General features: G+C 36.3%; 1 protein-coding gene across 2 annotated transcripts in view; it reads right to left on the reverse strand.

Moving 5' to 3' along the window:
- Nucleotides 1–26,200, reverse strand: part of LOC150107081 (uncharacterized) — a 183,417-nt gene that overhangs the window by 58,298 nt on the left and 98,919 nt on the right. For both annotated transcript variants that reach the window (XM_090390987.1, XM_090390988.1), the window contains 2 exons: nt 22,768–22,837; nt 15,520–15,738 (listed from right to left, as the gene is read on the reverse strand). In XM_090390987.1, the coding sequence (XP_090247113.1) occupies nt 15,520–15,738; nt 22,768–22,837 (289 nt within the window). The remainder of the gene's footprint in view (nt 1–15,519; nt 15,739–22,767; nt 22,838–26,200) is intronic.

The following is a 26,200-nucleotide window of genomic DNA, read 5'->3' on the forward strand; positions in this document are numbered from 1 at the left end:
GTGCAGCCACGATTAAACTTGGCAGCACTTTTTTTAATTGTGGAAAACGAAGGAGAAGAGTGCTCATAAATTTTTATGAACTTCGAATGAATTTCTTTTGCCACTTAACCTTCTTTTACAAAGAATTTTATAACAGCATGATACTCAATTTTATCCATTTCAAGGGATACAGACAACACTTTTGCTTCAGACAACTGTATAAAACAAACTACTTGATAGAATGGCTTGCAATTCCACATGGATGCTTATAACCTATCTACCAACTTAGAAGGGAAAAAAATAGTTCCGATAGTATTGTCATCTATGGTCGAGGCTGAAAACTTTTCAGACCACCCATGTAGACAACAGAATAAGGAAAGCTGATATCGTAGGAAATCAGCCGAGTATATTTATAAGGAATAAAAAAGAAATTAGTCAAAGTTAGCTGTATACAAGATAGTGTTCAAACCAATTTTAACTTATGAAGCTGAGAGCTAGGCTAGAAATAAATCACTTGATCTAAGACTATGGTCCTCCGATATGAGAGTTCTGAGAATGACTGTTAGCATTCATGAATTTGTTAGCAGAGTTAATCTGAGATGGTATGATCACATAAACAGAATGGGAGAGGAAAGATTAGCAGAGCAAGTCTGCATTGTGAGGTTGGCTAGAAAAATATCCAGAGGAAGACCAAGATACAGATGGATTGATACATAAAAAGCACCTTAAAAGACAGAAATATAAGATCTGATAATGTTGAAGTCTTGACAGATAACAGATTAATTTGGAGGAAAATTACTGATCAGATGGTAATGGTGTAACTTTTTTCATGTAGCACTATCATAATTATCCTGTACATCCCTTGAGAATCATTACCAATATTGTCAGATCTTATATATTTCTCTCTTCTAAGGTACTTTTTATTATGTCAATCCACCTATATCTTGGTCTTCCTCAGGGGTCTTTTTCCTGTCAACCAGGCAGAGAACACTTGTTTTGTTAATCTTTCCTCTCCCATTCTGTTTAAGTGACCATACCACCTGAGATTAGCTCTGCTAACACATTCCTAATTGCTACAAATGCCAAGTTCTTTCCTAACATCCTCATTTTTAATATGATCTTGCCATTAATGCCATCTGTTCACACCCCTAATCTTTCTCAGGGCTCTCATATCTATGGTCTCTAGTCTTTGGTCAAGTGTGTTATTTGAAACCCAGCTCTCTGATCCATAAGTTAAAATTGTCTTGAACACTGTTTTGGACACAGTGTTTTCACTAATTTCTCTCTTATTCCATATGATATATATATATTTTTATTAACATGAGTCTTGCACTGGTCAAGTTCCTAAGCAGTGAAAGGAGGGCAAGTTTGTGCCATTTCATAAGGGAGGTGATAGAACTCAAGCATCTAATTCTAAGCCTATCTGTATGTTAGGTGTTGTGGTTAAGCTGTTGGAAAAGCTTGTGAGAACTAGGATCCAGAATTGGGTTGACAACAATGATGTTATCTTTGATGGACAGCATGGATTTGCTGAAGGAGGTAATGTTTTAGTAATCTACTTATTACAATAAGGTGACTGCTTCCATGGACAGAGGAGAAGGATACACAGTAATTAATATACTTAGATTTTGCAAAGGCTTTTGACTGATTACCGCAAGATAAGTTGATAGTCAAACTAGAGTGGACGGGGTTGGACATTAGATTAGTGCATTGGATTGGAGACTACTGGCTATCTGATAGGTATCAGCAAGTTGTGAATGAGGATGCAATATCCTGGAAAAGGAAGGTCACTAGTGGTGTGCCTCAGGGATCTGTTTTAGGGTCATTACTGATTAACTTGTATATTACTGATATTGGTGAAGATTTGGATGGAGATATCGAGTTGTTTGCAGATGATGCAAAGTTGGGACGAACTATGAAAGGTAGAGATGTTGTGGCCTTACAAGAAGACTTGAATAAATTGAGTGATTGGGCATGGAACTGGAGATGCAAGTTCAATGTTGCAAATTGTAAGGTTTTAAAATTTGGGAAACAAAGATAGGATGCAGAATTTATGCTTGGTGGAGATATATTGTCAGAGATGGAGGAAATAAGAGATCTTGGGATGATAGTGGATAAGGATCTGAAATTTAGGGGACACACTACCAAAATTGTGAAGACAACACTAAGACTTCTGGGGATGATGTGGAGGACACTAACTTGTAGAAGGGAGATTCTTGTTCCATTGTATAAGGCTTTGATTAGACCACACACATGGACTACTGTGCCCAGATTTAGTCACCTGGTTTTCAAAAGGACAAAGAGATGTTGGAAAGGGTCCAGAGGCGACTGACTAAGGTAGTTTCTGACCTCTGGAATGTCAAATATGAGGAAAGATTGAGAAGATGAAATTTACAGTCTAGTGGATAGAAAGAAGAGGGTAGATATGATAGAAACCTACAAGTTAGCAAGGAGTTGTTATAGGATCAATGTTGGAGAGGTTCTATAGAAAACAGTGTGAGATCAGGGGAGAACCAGAGGTCATTCCTGGAAACTGTATAAAGAGGGTATGAACAGGGGAGCGAGAAGCAGGTCTTTTGTATGCAAAGTTGTGAATGACTGGAATGCCTTCCCTGAGAGTGTGGTGTGTGCAGAGAATTTGAGTGTTTAAAGAGTGGTATGATGAGCTGTGTGTATGATAAAAGGACCTCCTATATGAGTCTTTGACTCCATGGGGTCTTGGGTAATAATAATAATAAAATTATTCAGTTGACTTCCTACCATACTAGCTTTGTTGATTCTATTGTCTATTTTCATATTTAATTTACTGTCTTCACTAAAAATTGTGCCCAAGTAGCTGAAATGTTTTCTATGTTCTATGGGTCTCCTCCATTCACACTGCAGTTGATATTTTGAATGTTTTTCTGCCTATTTTCATTGTCTTTGTCTTGTTATTGCTGATTTTCATACCAATTTATTACAACAGTTATTCAATTTAGTCAGGGAATCTTGCAGACTCGTTTAAAAGCATAACATCATCTGCATAAAGAGCTGAGATTAACATCTCCAATTTTGATAACAGGTTGAATACTGCTTTCCTTCATAATGTGATCCATAGAGATAATAACAGAGGGGATAATATACATCCTTGTCTGACACCAGATTTAATGTCAAACCATCTTTCTGTACTTCCTTCAATTCTAACTGTTGACTTACAACTGAAATAAAGACCGAGTACTGCTTAATATAATGCCCCATTGACACCACATAGCTGTAGCATTTGGAATACCTTTTCTCTTGGCACCTTGTCATGCCATTTGCAGGTCGACAAAAAACTTAAATACGGGTCTTCATTATATTCCCATGATTTCTCAACTATTTTTCATAAAGTGAAAAATGTGATCCTGACAGCCTCTATTTGGCCTGATTGTTTTCCACCAAGCTTCCCTTCTACAATCCTTCTCAATCATTTCTCAAGTATACTACCATAAATCTTGCCAGGAACACTCAGTCAGAAAATACATCTGTAATTCTCACATTCAGTTTTATTATCCTTTTTGCATATGGATACTATGAGAGCTCTACTCCAAGCACCTGGAATTTTTCCCTCTGTCCAGGCCTTCTGAACTATGCAGCACAGCTCCTGTTAGACTTTTATACCTCCATTCTTGAGCATTTCTGGTCAAATATCATCTACTCCTGCTGCCTTTCATTTAAGGCTTTTGATGGCTTTTCTACTTCAAATATGGTTATGCATTCTTGACTGCATACTCATTGAGTATTTTTTACCACTGTGATATCACTACTTGTTTCATTTAGCAATTTTTCAAAGTAATTGCTCCATACATCAAGGATTATTTTTTCTCCAATTTTCATGTCACCTTTATCATCTCTAATTCCATTTACAGCGCTGTTTCATTCATTTCTGAGCTTTTTTGACAGCCTTCAGAATATTTTTCCACCTTCCTGATATTTATTTTCTATGTTCTTGCCAAAGTCTTCCCATGACTTCAGTTTAGCTAGATTTTACACAATGCTTTGCTTTCATACATTTTTCTCTGTATTCCCTTAGAGCACAAGCTGACTTAATTGCCGGGAACTTTCAATATGCTTTTTTCTTCTTTTCCTCGAATGTCTGTTTAACTTTCTGAGTCCACCATGGAGTTCTGATTTTTCTGTCCATGCAGACAACCTCACCAAGTGCCTCTCTGCATGAATTAATCAATGTTTTCTTCAGGGCTTGCAACTGAATCTCCAAAGTTTGGTTCCTGTTCTGAAACTCTCATTTTTTCTTCTATAATGTTTGTGAATTTAGTCTACAGTTCACATCTAAGAGCTGCTCAACTGTTATTCGCCTAAAAAACTTTCTTACATGTTCTTCTTTTTGATATGAAATTCAATTTTATTCTGCTCAAGATTAAATGGCAATCACTTCGAATTTCAAATCCTATGTACACTTTTGTGTCCTGCACCAGGGAGAAAAATCCCTATCAACAATAACATAATCAATGAGAATTTTCTTATTCCTTATCTCTTCTCTTCATTTGAATTTATGTACATTTTTATGTTGGAACATTGTGCTAGAAATAATCAGTCCATGTAATGAGTAGAAATCCAACAGGTATTTGTCATTATTAGGTTTGCTCTTTTCAGCAAATTTTCCCAAAATATTTTTGTATGTCTGACAATCATTTCCTACTCTGCTTTAGATCCCCAACAAGGACTAACTTTTCCTTTTTCATTGTGTCAGCTGCTTTCTCTAAAGCCTCAAAAAATTCCTCCACTTCTACCTTAGTTGAACTTTCTGTGGGACCATAAGCACAAATAAATATCATTGTCCAGTTCCCCATTGACAGCATATCAAATAGACATCACTCTACTTGATATTGCCTGCCATTCAAGAAGACTAGCCTCATATTATATGTTGAATACTATAGCTACTCCTTTTTCCTGATTGTTATTACTGAATATAACATTTTGTATTTATTGCTTAGAATGATGTCCCCAGTTTGTCTTTTTTTTTTTTTCAGTAACCCTCTTATATTGATCTGGTACTTATCCAACTCTTCAGCTGGCTCCATTTCTTTGCCATTCAGGCTTCTTATGTTGATAGTACCGATCTTGAACTGTGATGATGTTGAGTTGGGGTGTGTTTTAGAATTTGTTCCAGTAGCTGACTATTCGCTGTTCACCCTGGTTCCCTGGCAAAAATAACATGGGGGCCCCCCCTTGTTCAGCCTGGTGATGCCCCAGCCAGCATGAAATTCTGTCATGTTACCATCATTTTATTTCTGATTTACGCCAATAAGAATACAATTTGGTCTGCTAAATCCCAAACTGCCAGCCCATCCTTGTTCGCTCAGTATCCAGATAGATACCTAACAGGGTGCACCATTACATGGTGAGGACTGGACATTAGGTCAGAAGTCCTGGTCAGTTCTCTGCATTCCTTTAATGGCTATGTGGAGGTCTCCTCTCAGGTATACAGCTAAAATGTGGACATATTTTATACCTCCTGGTGGTAAAGGAGTATTTGAGAGACAAAACAGCAGAATACATACCTAGATTTGGGATGATAAATCAAGTGAGAGTTAAATGGATGAATGTCATCATCAAGCAGGAACTACAAAAAAAAAAAGAGAGAAATTTGTTTAGAGAAATCAAAGAGAAAGGTGATCAGCATGGACATCAGCTTTATGAAGGACAGAAGGGTGATCAGTATGGCAAGAAAGACAAATCAGAGTGAAGAAATTAGTCTTGCAGGCAAAAGGTAATCCCAAAGAGCTCTTTCAGTATGTGGCAAGTAAAAGGAAGAATGATTATGGAAAAATAATTTTGACAAATGCTGATCGCAGGGTGAAAACTGAAGCAGAAGAAATAGTTCATTACTAAGTGATCACTGCTGAAGTGGATATAGATAAACTGGGGATGAATAAGATATTAGAGAGATCATGTATATCTGCTGAAATACTATGAGAAGGAGCTAGGAAATTGGCAGTGCCCTTGACCACAATTGTTCGATTTAAGTCTCAACTCTGGGTTGGTCTCAAGGGGGAAAAATAGTTACATTGCATAAAAGTGGCTCCAACACTGAAGCAAATTACTGACTGATTAGTATCTCAGGTACAGTGGCCAAGGTACTGGAGAACTTGGTGACTCAGTAACTTTTATAATACAGTGACAACAGAGTTGGATAAGAGCAATGGATACGTGGCGATACTGCTGGACTTTGCAAAGGCTTTCAACAGGATGCCACATAGAAAACTAGTCAATATATTGCAGCATATGGGGATGGATATAAAGTTGTGAAGTGAATAAGAGGGTGATTGATGGAGAGATACCAGACAATAGTTTATTCAGAAGTAGAGTCTAGCAGTAAGCCTGGAACTAGTGGTGCCACAGGCCTCTGTACTTAGGCTACTATTTAACTTGTACATTAATGATACCAGCAATGAATGATCTGAGAGAAAATATTCAGCTGTTTGCTGTTGGTGCAAAATTGGATAGATTAATAGTCAATGAAGATGATAAAATTTAGCAGGATGATTTAGAATGGCAGTGTAGACAAAGCAGAACAGATGTCAGCTTAACGTAGCAGAATGTAAAGTTATGCATTTTGGAGTTAAAAGATTACTAACTGTATACTATACTGATGGAACTGTACTCCAATAAATAGATGAAGCCAGGAATAAGGCCATGCTGGTAGACAAGAAGTTGAAGTTCAGAAGCCATACTGCAAATATATACTAAAACAGCTCATCAGATTACTTGGTTACTGAAGAGAGAGAGAAGCAGGTTACTATTGTGCCCAGATCTGGTCACCTGGGTTTCTTGGGGGATGAGGAGAGGATCAAGAGGTAAGTGACCCAATATGGTTGTAGGTCTATGGAATGCATCGTATGAGGTTAAAGATTTGTGGGTTACAGAAATTGGTTGATATGTAGAAAAAGAGGCAATATGGTTGAAACATACAAATCACTGAAAGGTTTATACAGGACTGATACAGACAAAAATTTCCAGAACAGGTCTGGTGGTGGAAGAACTAGGGGTTACTCTTGGAAATTGAGCAAGAGTGTGGTTGACAAGGAGAACTAGATTTTTTGCTTAGAATGGTGAATGAGTGAAACAGATTGCCAAAGCCTGATGTGGGTGTCATGACAGAACAAGTTAAAAGTGAAATACGAATGAATATTGGATGGCGCTTGACATAATGTTTAGGGCCTCAATGAATCTATGGACTCCACAGAGTTGTCTGTCTGTGTAATAATAATTATATTCATAATACACACATAATACAATCGCTTATATTGTTTAGATTGGAGCAGCCAGAGTTGTGACAGCACGATGTAATATGAACATGTGTGATAGTATGTGATGCAGCCAATGAGCAGGCGTTACGATATACTAAATTCCCTTTTTTATTAATAAAAGTCAACTACCCTCATGGATAATGAAGCTGCATTCAGTAGAGTTATTCTTTCAATGTCATTTCAATGTTAATAAATGTAAAGTCATGCACTTTGGTGTGATTAGATATCCAATATTATATTGGTGGAATTATGCTTGAAGAAACTGATTAGGCTAGGAATCTTGGAGGTTTAGTAAACAGGAAGTTGAAGTTCAAGGGTTATATACAGGAAAAATTGTAAATACAATTCAGAGAATAATGGCAATGCTGAAAAGAACCTTGACATGTAAAGATATGGAAGTTGTTTTGACTCTTTACAAGGCCTTGATAAGACCACACTTGGACTATTACAAGCAAGTCTGGTCTCCTGGTTTTCATGGTGATTTTGATACAGTGGAGAGTGTGCAAAGGAAAGTGTCAAAAATGATATCAGGATTTCAGATCATGAAGACAGATTGAGAATGTGTAGACTGCAGACACTAGAAAACAGGAGAAAGAGGGGTGATATGATTGAGACTTACAAACTTATAAAAGTTTTATACAGAATTTCAGTAGATGGAAATTTTTCATTTTTTGGAGGGTGGGAAAAGGATGCAAGGATCCATTGAAGTTGAGAATGGATGCTGTCAAGACGGGAGTTAGGGCAAGATTTTTCTCTCATAGAGTAGTGAGTGATTGGAATTGGTTGCCATTGGATGCTGTGTGTACAAGTAACGTGAATGAATTCAAGAATAGGTATGACAGCTAGTGCGAATAGTATGGCCTTCCTCGATGAGTTCCTGACACCCTGGAAGTCTCTCTTAATAATAATAACAAATCTTACAAACACGTAGTAGAAAAATTTCTCTAATTCTTCTTCTCTCTTCCATCATCTATGTAGATGATGATGAGGCCAAATGAACTCTTTACACTTCTGTCTCTGGGGATCCAAAAAATTCTGTCCAGTTTGGTGTTGCTTGTTGTGATTTGGTTTTCTGGTCCTCTTTTATTTTGTCTATCCATCTAATTATGGGCCGCACTTTCGATCTTTTACCTTCCATCGTAGTATACCGGGGTTTAGCTGGTAGTCTTTCTGTCCCCATTCTGGTCACATGGCCAAACCATCGCATTCTTCTTTCTTAGATTTTGTCTATTGTCATTTCTTATTTTAGTCCTTTCCTTAAGTCTTCATTTCTTAGTCGATGCAGCAGAGATACTCCAAGTAATCTTCTTAGCCAACCCATTTCAGCAGTTAATAATTTTTTTCTCTTCAGCTTTTTTGAGATTCCAGCATTCACTTTCATAGAGAAGTATTGGAAGGCCCATTGTCTCATAGATTCTTACTTGTTACTTGTTTGATATCTCGACTTCCATATTTTATTTAGTCGTCCAAACGTTTAGGATGCCTGGCTAATTCATCTGTTTACATCTTTTGTAATTTCACCATTGTACTCAATTACTCCTCTGAAGTAGGTAAAGTTTTCTACTTGCTCTTGATTGTTACTAAGAATTTCAGTTTTCAGATTGGCGTTTCTTTTTCCATTTTGATAGAGGGAACCACCATGGGTTCCCCCCTTTCAGCCCCACTTGCCAATGTTTATATGAAAACTTTTGAAAAATGTGCCATAGACTCAGCTCCTCTCAAACCTTCTATCTGGCTAAGATATGTAGATGATGTGTTCTCTATTTGGCCTCATGGCCCACACACAAGCTCCTTCCTCCGTCACCTCAACAGCCTACATCCAGAATCCAGTTTACAATGGAAAAGGAAAAGAACAATTCTTTACCCTTCCTAGTCACCTTAGTTACAGGCCTTCCTAACGGTACACTTTCCTTCACTGTATATAGAAAAAACTACGCACACAGGCAGATACATTCACAACCTCTCCCACCACCACACCACTCAACAATATGGCATTATTAAAACTCTAACCAAGAGAGCCCACAATCTTTGTTCCAGTGGAACCGCCCTTATAACTGAACTTGACCATATACACAACACTTTCCTCTCCAATGGCTACAGCGATCACAGTATTAAAATAATAATCAGTTACTCCCCCATTCTCCAGTCTTCTCTTCAGAAAGAGTTTAGAAATGCCATCATCATGCCCTACATCTGTGGCACATCAGAAAAAATAGCCAAGATTTTAAAAAAGTACAACCTACACACAGCATTTAAGCCCCACTTCAAACTTGCTACCCTTATCCGTTCTACAAAAGATCAGCTCCCTCTTCTCTCAGTGCCTGGAGTTTAAAAAGTACCCTGTTCCTGTAAACTGGCATACTTTGGATAGAAGTCAAATCAGCAATCATCTGCCTGGAGGAACACAGGTCATACATCTGCAACCACGACTATGGTCAGTGGTCCAGGCCTGAACTGACCATAGTTGTGGTAAGTTCAGGCCTGGCTGACCAGTCTTGGATACAATCCACAGGATCTCATGGAAAAAAATCACCATGCTCCACCACAGCAAATTCAGAAAAGAGATTATTTTTAGAATCAGCAGCAGCTCTCAGAAATCAACCAAATCTTAATAAATATGGTTGCATTAAGCTTCCTAAGATTTGGGAAACATTTATCATTAGCGATCCCACCTTACATTCCAGGCTACCTACAACTGCCCTTAGAGGGCACTCCACCTAGATAGGACTTGAGAGTCACCCACATGATTGGGTTAGTATTGTGTGATATTTGTGTATATGTTACATTAGTTTTTTGTAATCCCTGACGATGTCTCAGTGACTGAGACAAAATATAGGAAGTATTCAATTCTGTTTTATTCCTTTCTGAGTGCTGTATACAATCCATTAACCACGCTACCGGTCAGGACGTATATATACGTCCAAGTTAGCATGGATGCGAAGTGCATATTAAAATTGTAATACCATTGATATTACATTGAAATATATGATGGATACGAAGCATATCTGGATGCGTATTTGACCGATAATGGCCAGTAAGGTGGTTAAGCCTCCAACATGATGTCCTCACAGCACTTAAGACTCTACACAGGTGAATAATTGATCAATTGTGCTTCGTCCCAGTCGGAAACCTGCTTGTTCTTCTCCTAATGCTAGTTCTATATATGGCTTAATTTGTTTCTGGAGTACTTTCGTAAAAACCTTAGGAGGCCTCTGTAATTATTGCATTCGATTTTATCTCCTTTGTATATAGGAGTTAAAACTGATTTGGTCCAATCAACAGGTATTGCTTCATTTTTGTAAATCCTTTCAAATAATGTTTTTAATAGTTCCAGAAGTTGTTCCTTTACTGGTTTTAAGAATTTCGTGTATCTGATCAACATTTGGTGCATTCCTAGTTTTAAGTTTATCTAAGCTGTGTGCTATTGTTTCTTTCGTAAAGATATTTGCTTCCTCTTCCATTTCAGTCACTGGAATAATAACATCCTGAGAGATGATTTTATTATATAAGTCTCTAAAGTATTCTTCCCATATGGCCATTCTTTTTGTTTTACTTTCAATTAGTTGTCCCTCTTTGCTTTGATCATTATCATTTTTGTTGTCTGTGTCATACTAATTTGATCTGTTTGCTTATATAATCCATAGAGGTTATTTTCTTTTGATAGCTTCTCTGCCATTTTGCATTTTCCTTCTAACCAGTTATTCTTGTCTCTTAAATAGTTTTCTCATTTCTCTGGTTAATCTATTACATTCATTTCTGTTATAGTTCTGTTTTAATTTCATGCTTTTCCTTGATCACTTAACTTTTTTACCTCATTCAAGATCCAATCCTTTTTACTTTCTCTTTCTGTATAACCTATTGTATTTTCTGCTGATTTTAATATTTTTCCTTTAATTTGCACCAATGTTCTTCGATGCTTATATTCTGTTTTGGTAATTCCTTCAGGTTTTAATCTAGTTCTAGTTGATATTTTCTTAGAATATTATTGTCTTGTAGTTTATTTACATTCAGTCTCCTTTTGACTCTAAAAGTAGTTTCAGATTTTAACTTTATTCTTAAGTTTGCTAGTAGTACTAGCTTAAGGTCTGATCTAGTCTGAAGCAAAAGATCTGCAATTTAGGATACTTGATTTCCATTTTTAGTTTACAATAATATAGTCGATCATATTCTTGGTTTGTCCATCTGATGATATCCATGTCCATTTTCTTTGGGGTTTTTGTGTTGTTTAAAGAGAGTGTTGGTTATTGTTAGTCTATTATTTGAGCAGAAGTTTAGCAGTCTTTTGCCACGTTCATTGCTTTCTCCATACCCAAACTGTTCGGTCAGGTATCCCAGTCTTTGACTACTTTTGCGTCAAGTCCCCCATTACAATTAGGAGATCTTGACTCGATGTCTGCTGTACTGCTCTTTGCAGATCGGTATAGAACTCATCAATGTCTTCGTCTGACGATGTTGAAGTTGGTGAATATACATGAATAATAGTGTGTGATCCAATTGATGTTTTAAATCTTGTTTTTAATTATTCTAGGAGAGACAGGATTGTAGGACAATAGCGAATTTTGAGCCTTTGGTTTTAATACACCCTCTGTCCAAAAAGAAACTAGTGGTGCCACCTGTTGTATCTTTTTGTTGTCGAAAGCAGCAACCTTCATTAGTATTGTGACAACTGTTTATGACATTTGTTTCATTAGAAACCGAGTTATAGTGACAAGAGTAACTGTGTTATGACGAACGGTCGGAAAATGAGTTTCAAACAGAAAGCTGGAAATGAGTTTTGTGTTAAACTTGGTAAACAGTTTACCGAAATGCATCAAATGCTTATCCTGTACTCAAGTTTACGAGTGGTTTCAGCGATTTCAAAGTGGTCGTGAGATGCTTGAGGACAACGAAAAGCTGAGCCATCCAAAGACTGAACTGAGTGAAGTTAACATCCAAAAAGTGTGTGAGTTCATCAAAGAAAACCCGAAATCGTCCGTGAGATTGACTGAAGATGAACTGGGAATTCCAAAATCAACTGTGCACAATATTTTGACCGAAAGTTTGGACCTTCGTAAATTGAATTCTCGATTTGTTCCTCACAAGTTGACCGACGACCAAAAAATATATCGAATTGAACACTGCAAGGACTTCAGTAAAAACGCTCGTAAGGACTCAAACTTCCTTGAAACAATCGTTACTGGTGATGAAACATGGTGTTTTGAGTATGAGGTCAAAACAAAGCACCCAGGTGCTGAGTGGAGACCACCAGAAGAGGAGCATCTGAAAAGAAGTCGCTTAGAGAAGTCAAAAGTAAAGACAATGCTGATTTGTTTTGTTTCTACGATTCCAAGGGCATTATCCACAAAGAACTTGTTCCACTTGGCCAAAAGGTCAATGGTGGGTTTTATCTCGACATTTTGAAGTGATTGATAGCGAGAATTCATCGCGTACAGCATTAATATCATAATGCAGGCAGCTGGTCACTTTTGCACGATAATGCACCATCTCATCGTTCGAACATTGTGAGACAGTTTTTGAGCAAAAACCAAGTTTGTGTGTTGAATCACTTGCCGTACTCACCTGATTTAGCACCATGTGACTTCTTCTTCTTCCCCCAACTTCATTTGCCGATGAAAGAAAAGCGATACGACACCAATGAAAACGTTCGAGCGGCAGTAACCACAACCCTCAACAGTATCCCAAAAACTGATATAAAAAATTCATTTAACGAATTAATTGACTATGCCAAAACGCTGTATCAAAACTGAAGGAGAGTATATTGATTGAAATAAATGGTTTCAATAATTATAATTGGCCTGTGTTTTATTTTCTATCAAAGCCGGTTTCTTTTGGGGCAGAGGGTGTATAAGTGCTACTTCCTCTTGGCATTTGTTGTCCTCCCTGCCTGAAGTTAAAATTTTGTACTGTCCATGGTGAAATTCTACTTTTCCAGTCCATCTGGTTTCACAGAGACCAATCACTTCCCATCTGTAGGTGTCTAATTCATGAAGTAGTATTTCCAATGCTCCTTCCTAGTGAAGGGTTCTTACATTTCATGTCCCTGTGCATGTTATGTTTTTCCTGTCTACTAGGTCATGTTTCGTTCCAATAACATATTGTTCGCCTTCACTATCTTGGTTCCCTAATAGTGGGCGTGACCCTTGTTTGACTGGGCCACGGTCAAGCCGGCATGCATCTTTAGGTTGGTTAAAGTTCATTCGGTTTCAATAGTTAAGTTTTATCAAGTGTCAACCACCACTTCTTAACCTGAATTCAGCTGCTCCTAACATGCAATACAGACACTGTTTGCAGCCGATTCACTGAATACAGTCACTGCTTGAGATCACCATATCTGGCTCCCCTCACTTAGTTTAGCCTGTGGGTCAACACATTTTACCGGGGTGTGTGGCCACTACCAGTTTACAGTAGCTTCTTGGAGCCATAAGTTAAGGGTGGGTGTCCATTGAGAACCAATCCAGTTGAACCACAACTATCTCTCCTCAACACCCCATACATCCCCTGTAATTCTTACATTCAACTTTATTCCTTTATATATATATATATATATATATATATATATATATATATAGGTGGGAACTATGAGAGCTCCACTCCAATCCAACCTTCTGACCAGATCCTCTGAATTATGTAGTGTAGGCAATGCAAAACTATTATACCTTCATACTTAAACATTTCTAGTCGCATATCATCTACTCCAGCTGCCATTCCACATTTCAAATTTTTGTTGGCTTTTCCACCTCAAGTATTGATATGTACTCTTCTTTGTATTCCTCTTGAAAATTTGCTAATATGGTTCTGTCACTGCTTGTTTTGTTTAACAGTCTTTGACAGTAATTACTCTAGATATCTAGGATATCCTTAACACCAGTTTTTATGTCACCTTTATCATCTCTGATTCCTTTTACAGTATTCTTTCCTCAATTTCTTAGGTTTTTCAGTAGTCTACAGAACATTTTGCATCCTTCTTGATATTTATCCTCTATATTCTTAATAAAGTATTCCCACTTTTGTTTAGCTACTTTTACTCTCTTACATTTTTTTGTCTACATTCTCTCAGGCGCTACTCAGATGCTAGGAATTTTCTGTATGCTTTGTTCTTTTCCATGAATGCCTCTAATTTTTTGCATCCACTAAAAACTACAAGGTTTAATTATTGTTATTTCAGTTTCAATTTTCATTATTTTTTTTAATTTATTTTTTTTTATGGTCTGTTCTGCACATGAATGTTTTTGATAAAATTGCTCATGTCAGAAATGTCTGGATTTCATCCAGACATTTGACATGAGCATTTTTAACAAATGCATTAAACACATGAATTACAGCACCTGATTTTAAACCTGATTTTTTTAAATTAATGTTTATAATTATAATTTTAATCTTTAAACTATGAAACAATCTTACATATGAAATGGCATACAAACATGGACACAGAAAATCTCCAAAAAATTCCACCCTACTTTTATCAAGCATACTATATGGCACTCAATTTCATGTAAAACTCACATTCAAAAATTTTGAAGTGGTGCATTTTTCTGCAAATCCGGGCAGGTGAAGTTTTTATTGGACTGTTTGAGACTAAATGTCATCAAAATCCAATATGCAATTTAAGAAATGGAAAGCAAGATGCAATGCTATACAATACATACAATAGACCTAATGAATGAAAAAAAAGCATGAAAAAATATTCTATCCAAAACCATTATCAGTATACTCAATATTCATCCTAACCTTGATTGGTATGGCTGTGAATAGTATCTCTATTGCCAACAAACCATGAATTGAAATTCCACCATAGTATTGATATTTATTAAAGTCTAAGTAGTAGTAATGCAGATTCATTTGTTGTGTGGTGTGAAACCTTGCCTACTAGAGATGCCTAAAGTGGCATGCAAATGGCTATGTTTGGTTTCCAAAGTAAGCTAGGTTTTTTTCTTTTTAAATTTATTTATCTATTTTATGACAATTCATCCATGAAATGGTCTAAACCTATAGCTGCAACGGGAAGACTAATCCAGGAACCCAACTCTACAGAACCAATATGGTACTTTTTCAAGCCCCTTTAGAATGTCAACAGCAAGATAGCAGTCACTAAGCTAAGCAAAATCATCTACTGCCTAGAAACATTCAGTCAATCAACCAGCTGGAAGATGTTTCAAATCCCTAGCCCACTATACTACAGTTCCTACTATGCTATAGGTTTCTTAACTATTTGTGACTGGTGAGACTCATTTAAAAAGAACAAGATACCTACCTGTACAGCAGGCTTTTCTTCAAATGGTGACTTTGGAACTTGTTTTTCATCAATTTCATTCTCCTTAAGAGCATATCTAACATAACGAGCTAAACAATGGGAATGAAAATAATGATAACATTCTGTTTTTGTAAATATATCATTCTCTGTAAAGCCATATAAGCAAATTGCACACTGGCAGCTAGGTGTATTTCCAATTGTAAGATGTTCTTTTGCAACCTAGAAAAAATTTCATCAATCAGTAAGGATTACACTATTTAAGCATGTTTGATTTATAACCACAAGTATACATGAGAATATTCTTCTCCAAATATGTAACAATACAATGGAATTCATCTATGAAATACGTAAATGCAAATGAAATATAATACAATCCCGCTCTCATCAAAATGACTTTGAATGCTGAATAAGTGGTGAAAATTCCTGAAAATTACATTTTGCAAATTCTGTTTTCATAATCTTTCACTTTACATCACTAACTCCACTCTCTATATTTATTATTGCATTTATGTTTACGTCAAGGATTGAGTCATATACAGCTCTTTTTTTTTTTAAATGAAAAGAATTGGTGAAGAGGCTATTTTTATTTTTAAAAAAATTTCAAGGTAAACAATCAGTTTAAATCAGAAATATTATACTCATTTATATCTTTCATTGCCGCCTTTTTTTTTCAGGTGCAGTTCTTGAAATATAACAACTGAATAACCATTTTCACCAAATTGGCTCTTCAGCTAATGAAGGATATTGGTATATGAAAAATAATAAAATTAAAAATAACAAATGTAGGTCCAAACTTCTATTTTTTAAGATCATTCATAGCCAGACATGACAATTTCTTCACAAAAATTTTTAATATAGAATGCCCACAGATTCGAGATCCTTCGACACTTCTGCGCATGTCACAAAAACAAGAATCCATTCCGATAATAGGGTAATCAATCCGTCTGGATGAGTTTGTTTATTATTACAGGTCAGAAAATTTAGCTTTTCTTTTACGAACATTGTAGTTTTTAAAGTGGTAACTATTTTGCTTGTATAACAGTTGGAAAAATGTACGTAGAGTATTAACAAAATTAAAAAAAGGTATAGCATAAAACAAAAATTTAACGAAATTTATTTTTAAGAAAGTTTTGTATAAAATAAAAATAATTATACAGAAAAACAGAAATTTTTTCAAATGAACTTAGATATTCTAAACTTACAGTTAAGAGAACTGAGACACTTTAATGCCCTAAACTGATTAATTATTTATGACTTGTGACTCTTTTAACAAATCCATGCAAAAAAAGATTGGGAAAAAAGATACCATTATCAAATCCTTTTAGTCTTCATAGTCATCTGAATCAGTGTCCGAATCGCCATCACTTTCACTTAAATTGGTCACCAAAGGCTCGCATAATTCTTCGATAATTCCATCTGTCCGAATACATCTTTTCCAATGAGAGCAATATTTTCCCCAGTTTTGAACTGTAATACTTTTAATCGCCTGTTCTGAAAGCTTAAAAAGTTTCAACATACCAATATCCCTAGTTACATTGCGATGGCGAACAGTTGGCACTCTTTTCTCGACCACATAAAATTCATGAATAGTTCCTCTTATAATGTCTACATCAAAATCATTCAAAGCTACATTTTCAATAGTTTTCTTTTTCTGGCGCTTTGCATTATTTTTTTAGGAGATTTAAATTTTGGCTTACCTTCATCTTTTGATTCCCTACAAATTCTCTTAACAGTCGACTCCGATACACCCTCAATTGCACTTTCACGTTTTATGACTTGAGAAAGGGGAACAAGGAGACTGCCTTCTAACGATTCTTTTTCACAGAATGTCAGCACATTATTCAATATTCTTTTGCAAGAGCTAAGGAAAGGTTTAACACCAGAACTTGTTGATGGTACTGGAGCCATCATACAAATTAATAATAAAAAAATAATGCAAAAAAGCGACAACAAAAATCAAGCTACTACTAGTACAGCGACACACAAGAAAGCACAAGATTTTGCATGTTGGCAACCAATTTGTACATCATTTCTTTCTCCCCTTCAGCATGAATCAACTATTCTTGGCACCAAGCCAAGACAAGCTATACAAAGTGTGGGTGTACTATACTTATAGCTAGGACTCCAGAAATCTGCTCACTCGCCACAGGGGGGTAAACAGAGATGAGTGAATTTTTCGGCTTAGTTCTAAATGCATTCAAAAAAAAATATATATATTTTAGGAGATAGTTCTAAAAATATATATATATTTTTTTTGCATAACCTACACTTTTTTTGGAAGTCACATTTGTCCATTTTTGAGTGTTCAACACAATTCTTGTAATCAGAGGTAGGCACGTGTGATGTCTATGTGAAATAAGATGTAAATAAAGAAACTTCTGTGTTAAATTGTGTTAACTTCTGTGTTTGAAAAAATGTGTTTTTAAATTAAACTATAGTGTGCCTTTTTTTTGTCCCAAATTGTGCTGCAGTTGTGCTTCGGTTGGATACAAATGTCCTTCAGTGGTGTTATTGTTTGGAATTCTATTGTATATATTGTGTTTTTGCTGCTGTTCGTTTCACTACTTCAGCAACTAAAGATGGCATCCAACAAGAAACGTACATTAGCGGCTCACAGTACTTCTCTATGAAAGTCTGGCTCTGCATTGGATTTTTCAGTGGATGCGTTGTGGAAACTGTTATATGTATGCGCCGAGGAATGAGAAGGATCTGTGGACTGTTTGGGCTAAATGAAAAGAATAAAAATGCTGACATATGTGAGAAGTGTCAGGATAGGCTGGAGCAATTAGGCATGGATGCAGACGTCGGGACGTAGTAGCAGATAAACTTCGACAGGAGTTCAGGAAAAGGAAAAGTGGCCTTCATCTTTTGCAAGAGGAATTGGAAGTGCTCAGTAAAGGGGTTCTGGAAATTAAATCCGAGTTAAATGGGTTAAATAGAGAAATTAGGACTATGGAGATGGTCCTAATTTCTCTATTCAACCTTGTCCTTGTTCTAGCTGAAGTAACTAGAACAGGATTAAGTATGGAAAAGTCTTTGGTGATTGACGAAGAAATAAATAGTATGGGAGTGAACAGAATGAAAGCACAAGAGGTCTAGAAGAAACAAGATGTCGTGAGAGTGAGGGAGTAAGTAAAAGAGCACTGAGTAATGAAACTGGGAGAGTCATGCTGAATAGCACAGAAAATGAGGCCGTGAGTGACTCTTGTTTGGACTTGAATGAAGTTATGGTGATTCTATGATTAAGGGTATGGAGAGCAGTATGCCTGAAGAGTGCTTGGCTGGTGGAACAATAGAGAGAGTGGCTTTAGCAATAAAGAGAGGGCATGATGCAGAAAAGATAATAGTTATGGTGGGTACAAATGACCTGAGTGGTAGTATAAATTGGGTAGCAAAAGATTTAAGAACATTGTAAGATATCGTGAAGAAGAAAAGTGTCAATGGGAGGATAGTGTGTGTGTGTGTGTGTGTGTGTGTGTGTGTGTGTGTGTGTGCGCGTGCGCGCTGCCTCGTTTTGACAATTATGAGTTAAGTAGACGAGCGATGATAATGAATGATATGATTGCAAGAATGTGCAGAAAAGAGGTCTGGAATTTGTTGATGTCTGGAGTGTGTTTGAAGGAAAAAGACAGCTCTTTGCAAGAGATGGTTTGCATCTTAACATGGAGGGTCATAAGAGATTGAAGAAGTTACTGTTTTTTGACCAAGTTGAAGTAATTGGGCAGGGAAACTAAAATTGAAAAGGTTGAGTGTAAGAGGGAGAAACTTAAGCAGTGGTTGTATAATTGTTGATCCTTATTCGTGGAATAAATTGCAGAATAGATGGGATAAAAATTGGCAAGGCACTACTGAAATTAGTAACATGTATATCAGATCTAAAGCTGGTACAAGAACTAAAGGGAATCTGCAATTTTTGTATACAAATGCAAGCAGCATTCGAAATAAGAGGGAAGAATTTTTGGCATTAGTCAGTGCAATCTCACCAAAAGTTGTAGGCATTAGTGAAACTTGGCTGTCAGCAGAATATGTGATGTGTACAGTATTTTCAGGGAAGATAGAACGGGGGGAGGAGAGTACTGCTGATGATAGCTGATGAGTTGTAGCCAAAGAAAGTAGAATATCAAGATGATAGACATGTGAATGATAGTACATTTGAGGCAGTCTGGTGTGGTGTGAAATAGTGACCAAAGCAACCAAATATACAGTTGGTTGCTGCTATCGGCTAGGGGATATAGTGGGTGATATTGAATTCATGCATCAGCAAATTAGTGCAATGAGTGCAGGGTTAGTGATTATTATGGGGGGTTTTAATTATGATGATATCAACTGGAAGGAGGAAATATCAAGGGGTAAAAAGGAAATGGAATTCATACATCATCTACAAGATAATTACTTGAAACAGCACATAACTGAAGGGACACGTGGTGTGAGAATTACAGACCAATCACCATCTCGAGAGTGGTGATAAAAGTATTGGAAAAGTTGGTTAAAGACAAAATTCAAAAATGGGTGGATCAGGATATGATACTCTATAGGGGCCAACATGGTTTTGTTATGCGTATATCCTCTGAACCAATGACCTGATCATTGGTTCGGAGGATATACGCATAAGTAAGGTGTCCTCATTACCTCCAATTGGTGGGAGCAATCATGTGGTATTGACTTGGGAGGCTGCAAAATTTGTGGATTACTCTCTTAAGAAAGGGTATATATGGAACTACAGGTTAGGCAATTATAACAAGCTTCAGAGTGAGCTTGAAGCAGTCCCATGGCAGAACATATTGCAGGAGAAAGATGTTAGCAGTGCAAGAGATAAAATCAGTGGGTATCTGAGGAAGGCAATATCAGATTGTGTCCCCATGGTCAGGAAGACAAACAAAGTAAGCATTAGATGGATGAGTAGTAGTATCAAGCTTCATCTACAAAAAAAAAGAAAATGTTATAGAGAATTTACAAGGAGAAAGGCGATCAGTACACCCATGGGCAGTACAAGACTCAAGCTAGGAAGGTTACCCGCATAGTAAGATAAGCTAAATCAGATTATGAGAGAACCTTAGCCAAAGAGATCAAGGGTAATCCCAAAGAGTTCTTCCGCTATGTGGCAAATAAAAGGAAGAATGACTTCGGAAGGATAACCTTAGTGGGCGCTGATGGTATCGAGGTGACCAATTCTGATGTAACAGTAGAGTTACTGAGTGATCACTTTTCAATAGTCTATCATCCAAGTGAGAATATCTCTGTACCTGTAGCAATAATTAATGTGAGAATTAAAGTTTAGAAATCAGAGGTACTTAGTATATTGCAGAATTTATATGTGAATGCTGCTGTAGGTTTAGATGGAACATCAGCTCGGGTGTTGCGTGAATGTGCAAAGGAATTGTCAACAGCTCTTACTTGGTTATTTAACTTAAGTTTGAACTCTGGTATGGTCCGTAGGGAGTGGAAGGAAGGCAAAGTAGTTCCTGTCCATAAAGGTGGCTCTAAAACTGTGGTAGTTAATTACAGACTAATCACCATCTCGAGAATGGTGATAAAAGTATTGGAAAAGTTGGTTAAAGACAAAATTCAAAAATGGGTGGATCAGGATATGATACTCTATAGGGGCCAACATGGTTTTGTTAAAGGTCGATCCTGCCTTAGCAATTTATTAGCTTTTTATAATAGAATGACATCTGAGTTGGACAAAGGAAATGGCTACACAGTGGTACTTCTGGATTTTGCTAAGGCTTTTGACAGGATACTCCATGGAATACTGTTGTGCAAATTGGAGCAGATGGGGATCGATACTAAACTGGTGATATGGATAGGAGAATGGCTCAGGGAGAGATACCAGAAAGTGGTGTATGGAGGAGCAGAGTCCAGGATGAGGCAAGTGACCAGTGGTGTGCCTCAAGGCTCTGTGCTTGGGCCATTGTTGTTTAATTTGTGCATAAATGATATAGGAAATGGCTTAAAGGGAGATATTCAGTTGTTTGCTGATGAAGAAAAGTTGGGTAGCGCAATAAAAAAATCAAGCTGATGTTGAGAGTTCACAGGATGATTTAAATAACACAAACACACATTTGGTAAAATGTGCAAAAGGAAATGGATGTCAGTTCAATGTGGAAAAGTGTAAAGTTATGCATTTTGGGATTAAAAAATTACCAGCTGTGTACTACATTGATGGAACGATACTTTAAGAGATTGATGAGGCTAGGGACTTAAGGGTGTTGGTAGATAGGGAGATGAAGTTCAGGGGACACATTGCTAAGGTGTCCAAGATTGCACATAGAATTACTTAGTGATTGAGGAACACACTAACATCCAGAGATAAAGAGGTTATCATTCCGCTTTATAAAGCATTGATACTTCCACATTTGGATTACTGTGCTCAGGTCTGGTCACTTCACCTGGATTCCTTGGAGATGAGGAGGTTGTGGAAAGGGTTCAGAGAAGAGTGACTAAATTGGTGAGTGATGTAAAAAATGCCTCCCTACATTGATAGATTGAGAGCTTGTGGATTGCAGAGGTTGGTTGGTTGATAGGTGGAGAAGAGGGGGGGATTTGATAGATAAATATTTCAATTACTAAAAGGTTTTTATAAGATTGATGCAGGGGAAATGTTTCAGCTGTGTGTTAGTGATGGAAGAACAAGAGGTCATCCCTGGAAATTAATGAAAAGTGTGGTTAACAAGGGTGTGAGAATGAGGTTTTTCACCTGGAGGGTGATGAATAAGTGGAATGCACTGCCTGACTCAGTTGCGAGTTCTTTGTCTGTAAATGAATTCAAGAACAGATATGATAGATATTGTTTTGATAGTTGGTCTCCCGTGATGAGCCTACTGACTCCATGGAGATACCCGTAATAATAATAATTTCAAAAGAACTCTTCATGAGAAGCAAAAAATTTATAAACTGAAATCTATAATTCATTTTCTTAAACATGTTTCAGTACCGGAATCATTAATGTAGTGCATACCGGAATATTAATCAATGTGTTTATGTGTGGATCATCATCATATAAGCTGTATGTATTATCCAATTTCATATCTTTTCCCCCCATTCTCATTTATCTATTCTATAAATATATATAATTACATTCAAAATAAATTAATAATAAATTTACTCATGCAGGGATTCAAATAATCACTTTTATATTATAAAGTAAGTGTTGCAAGTAAAATATTAAAACAGATCAGAAACTAAGCCATAATACAAAAAGAACTAAAATTCTTAATTTTAATTAAAATAATGATAAAATAAGCATACTTCAATAAGTTCATATAGCATAGGACTTCCTTCCCTTTCAGCAGCTTTAGCCAAGAGATCACTAGTGATTCTATAAGAATTATAAGATTTATTTTTAAAAAGTGTAAAATGTTTAGTACTGAATTATTTTATGGATTTCTGGCTTTTGTGGATAATAACACAATGACCAAATATAAACTAACCAAGTTCTTTAAGAAAATGTTATGGGTGTAAAACAAATAACTGTTTAATTTTATGACAAATGTTTAATCACTTAAGTCAAAATCTACTGAAGTATTAAAAATTAATAAGCAAATAAATACAGCCTAATATAATTTATTTAGCCCTCAACATAACTGAAGCTTCAGGTTACTAGTCTCAAATGGTTTAGCATATCCAATGTCTCAAAAGAAAAGTTAATTATCCAGCAAACTAATTATTAACATAATTAGTTTAATTATTAAATTTCATTTAATTTTAATTATTAATTAACAAAACAAACAATTATTATTATTGTTGGGAGAATTAGTTTGCCTGATTGCATTGGGGAATTCCCCACCAATGCAATCAAGCAAGATTTTGGGTTTAATTAATCAAATATTAATGATTAAAGACACTCATTCAATAAACATGTACAGATGTATAACATAACCATCTGAGTGGCTAACATACCTACTCTATAACAATAGTAGCTGTGGGCTTGAATTCCATTGTAGTCATAGTCGTTTGTCTTTTGGTGGGAGATGAATTTCATCAGTTGTAATGCCACCACCTTGCTTACAGCTGAAGTAATTTGAAAAACAAAGTTCTAGATTGGATATCTAGATATCAGGGTTTCAGATATTACCTAACTATTTTTGTCCAACAATATTGTTGATGTACTATAGGATTACAACCTTTCATTGGTGGGATTACATAAAAAAATAGTGTAGAACTATATATTATGTACACACACACATGGACAGACAGAACTCTCACTATAGCAAACAAAATTAGAAAAATTAAAGTTATAGATAACTTATCTATAAAATTTTTGCTAAAGCATAACAAGCATCTTCAGTAAAATAACAATTTTCAAAAAGCACCACTACAGCATCAGTAGGACAATAGAGGGTCAGTAAATTCCAATTATTAAAAAATTATAAGATAATCAGGAATTTGATTAAAATTGATATAATATTCCACATAAAGGGGATAACCAAAGGCCCATCAGATCTGTCTAAGTTCAGTCAGAGTAGAAGGCTTCACAGCTCAACTGTTCTATAAGAAATTACTTTTATTTAGCAGTTATATAAGGAGAACTGTGAGGCCTTTCTACACCAAGTGAACTTAAACAGATCTGATTGCCTACGGTTATCCTCTTTATGGGAAATATTATAGCGGAAGTTTTGGAAGAAAACTGAAGACACCATGTTTAGCAGAGATCTGGTAAAGGCCAGACTGCTCAGGTTCAAGATACTGGATATAAGATTTATGCTCTTCGTGACAAATGGCTGCAGATCTGTTAGAATGCCCAAAGAAAGCAGTCACAGGAGATCTGGTAGACACCTGGAAGGCGGAGTGGAGAATGCTTGTCTTTACATGAAGAAAAAAAGAAGGAAGGTAAAAGAAATCTTCCTGACAGGATGGAAGGACACTACATTATTAAGAGTGTCTTAGAATTTCAGCAGTAAATTCAGAAATTCCTTTAATATATGGAAGTGGAACCCAAGAGATATCTTCAGGAGATCTAGAGACTGGTAGCCAAAAGTTATTAAGCGCTTTCTTGATAAATGACTGATTAAAGCTATTTTAAAAAAATGGCAGATTTAATATAATTCAATTCTTGCTGTAATCTTAATGGTTCCAACTTTCTGACTAGAATAACGATGAGAAGCATGGATATAATGATCAGTATGAGTTTCTTTTCTTAAAACTGAAAATTGTAAACTACCATCTGGTTGATGAATTAAAATACCTAAAAAGGCTAGTTGATTGTTTTTCTCCTCTTCTAAGGTAAATTGAATTCTTGGATGAAGCATATTTAATTGTAAAATGAACAGTTTAATATCTGAAGGTGAACCTTTCCATATTGCAAAAATATTATCTGCATATCTATACCACTGTTGGTTTAGGAGAAATGTCTTTAAGGATACAATCTTCAAAATGCTCCATGTAGTAACTGGCAAGAGTAGGAAAGATAGGACTACCCATAGCTGTGCCTTCAATTTGACAGTACAATTACAATTGGGGGCATCACTCTTGTGTCACATAATAACAGAACACATGCAATTTACACACAAAAATACTAGCACTGGTGGCAAACAGTATATGGCATTGATGTAGCTGATGGTAGTGGCAGTTCACTATAGTTGGTGGATTAAGAGGTGGAGATGGAGAGTTTTTGAGTAGGTGACCTCCCTTGATGAGTTTCTGAACTCCTTGGAAGTGTCACATAATAATAATTAGATTTGTACACTGAAATAACCAGGGTGGATTACAAATTCAAAAAGTTTGATAATATCCAGAGGAAAATCTCGTTTAAGTAAATTCATAGTATCTGTCAAATGCATGTCCATGAAGAGACACTATATCAAGACTAAACATAATATCTAAAGGTTCTAAATGTAAATTACTAACTTTTGTTTTAAAATCTACAGAGTTCTTGATGTTTTTCTACTAAATGAAGATAACATAGACAAGTATTTATTAACTTCTGACCTCCATGGAGTCACTCAGTGGGAGGTACACTATCACATACAACACTCATCCAACCATGCCTTAAACTGATTCATAGTGTCTACATTCACAACACACTCAGACAACGCATTCCATTCACCAACCACTCTCCATGCAAGGATCTTCTCACTCTTCTGCTCACACCCTCCGACAGTTTCCAGGGATGGCATCTTCTAACCCCCTCTAAAATTCTATGAAAAATATCTTACATGTCGATCTGATAATAACCCCGGACTTACATATGTCTCAATCAAATCCCCCACCCCCATCCTATTCACAAGGCTTTGCAATTTACATTCTTTTAATCTGTCTTCAGACTCCACATTCCAAAGACTACTGACAACCTTTGTGAATCTCCTCTGGACTCTTTATTGCATATCCTCATCACCACGAAAACCCTGTGACTAAATCTGTGCACAATAATCCATGAGGCCTGATCAAGGCCTTATACAATTGAATCATAGCTATTTATTTCTGCATGTCATGGTCCTTTGCATCATTGCAATTATCTGATATGACAACTTTAACTTGTGCAATGTGACCCCTGAATTTTAGGTCCTTGTCTACCACCACTCCCAGATCTTTTATCTGTTCTACCTCCTTTAAAGTTACCTCACTATGTGCATACTCTGCATCCATTGCATAATAAATTTCAAAACCTTTTGAGACATTGAACTGATAGTTCCACTTGCAGCCCATTCATTCAATCTATTCAAGCCCTCCTGTAAGGCCATAA

Source organism: Typopeltis vanoorti, chromosome 4 (assembly GCF_054136105.1).
Source record: "Typopeltis vanoorti isolate ZY-2024b chromosome 4, IOZ_Tvanoo_1.0, whole genome shotgun sequence".
In the NCBI taxonomy this organism is placed as follows: domain Eukaryota; kingdom Metazoa; phylum Arthropoda; class Arachnida; order Uropygi; family Thelyphonidae; genus Typopeltis; species Typopeltis vanoorti.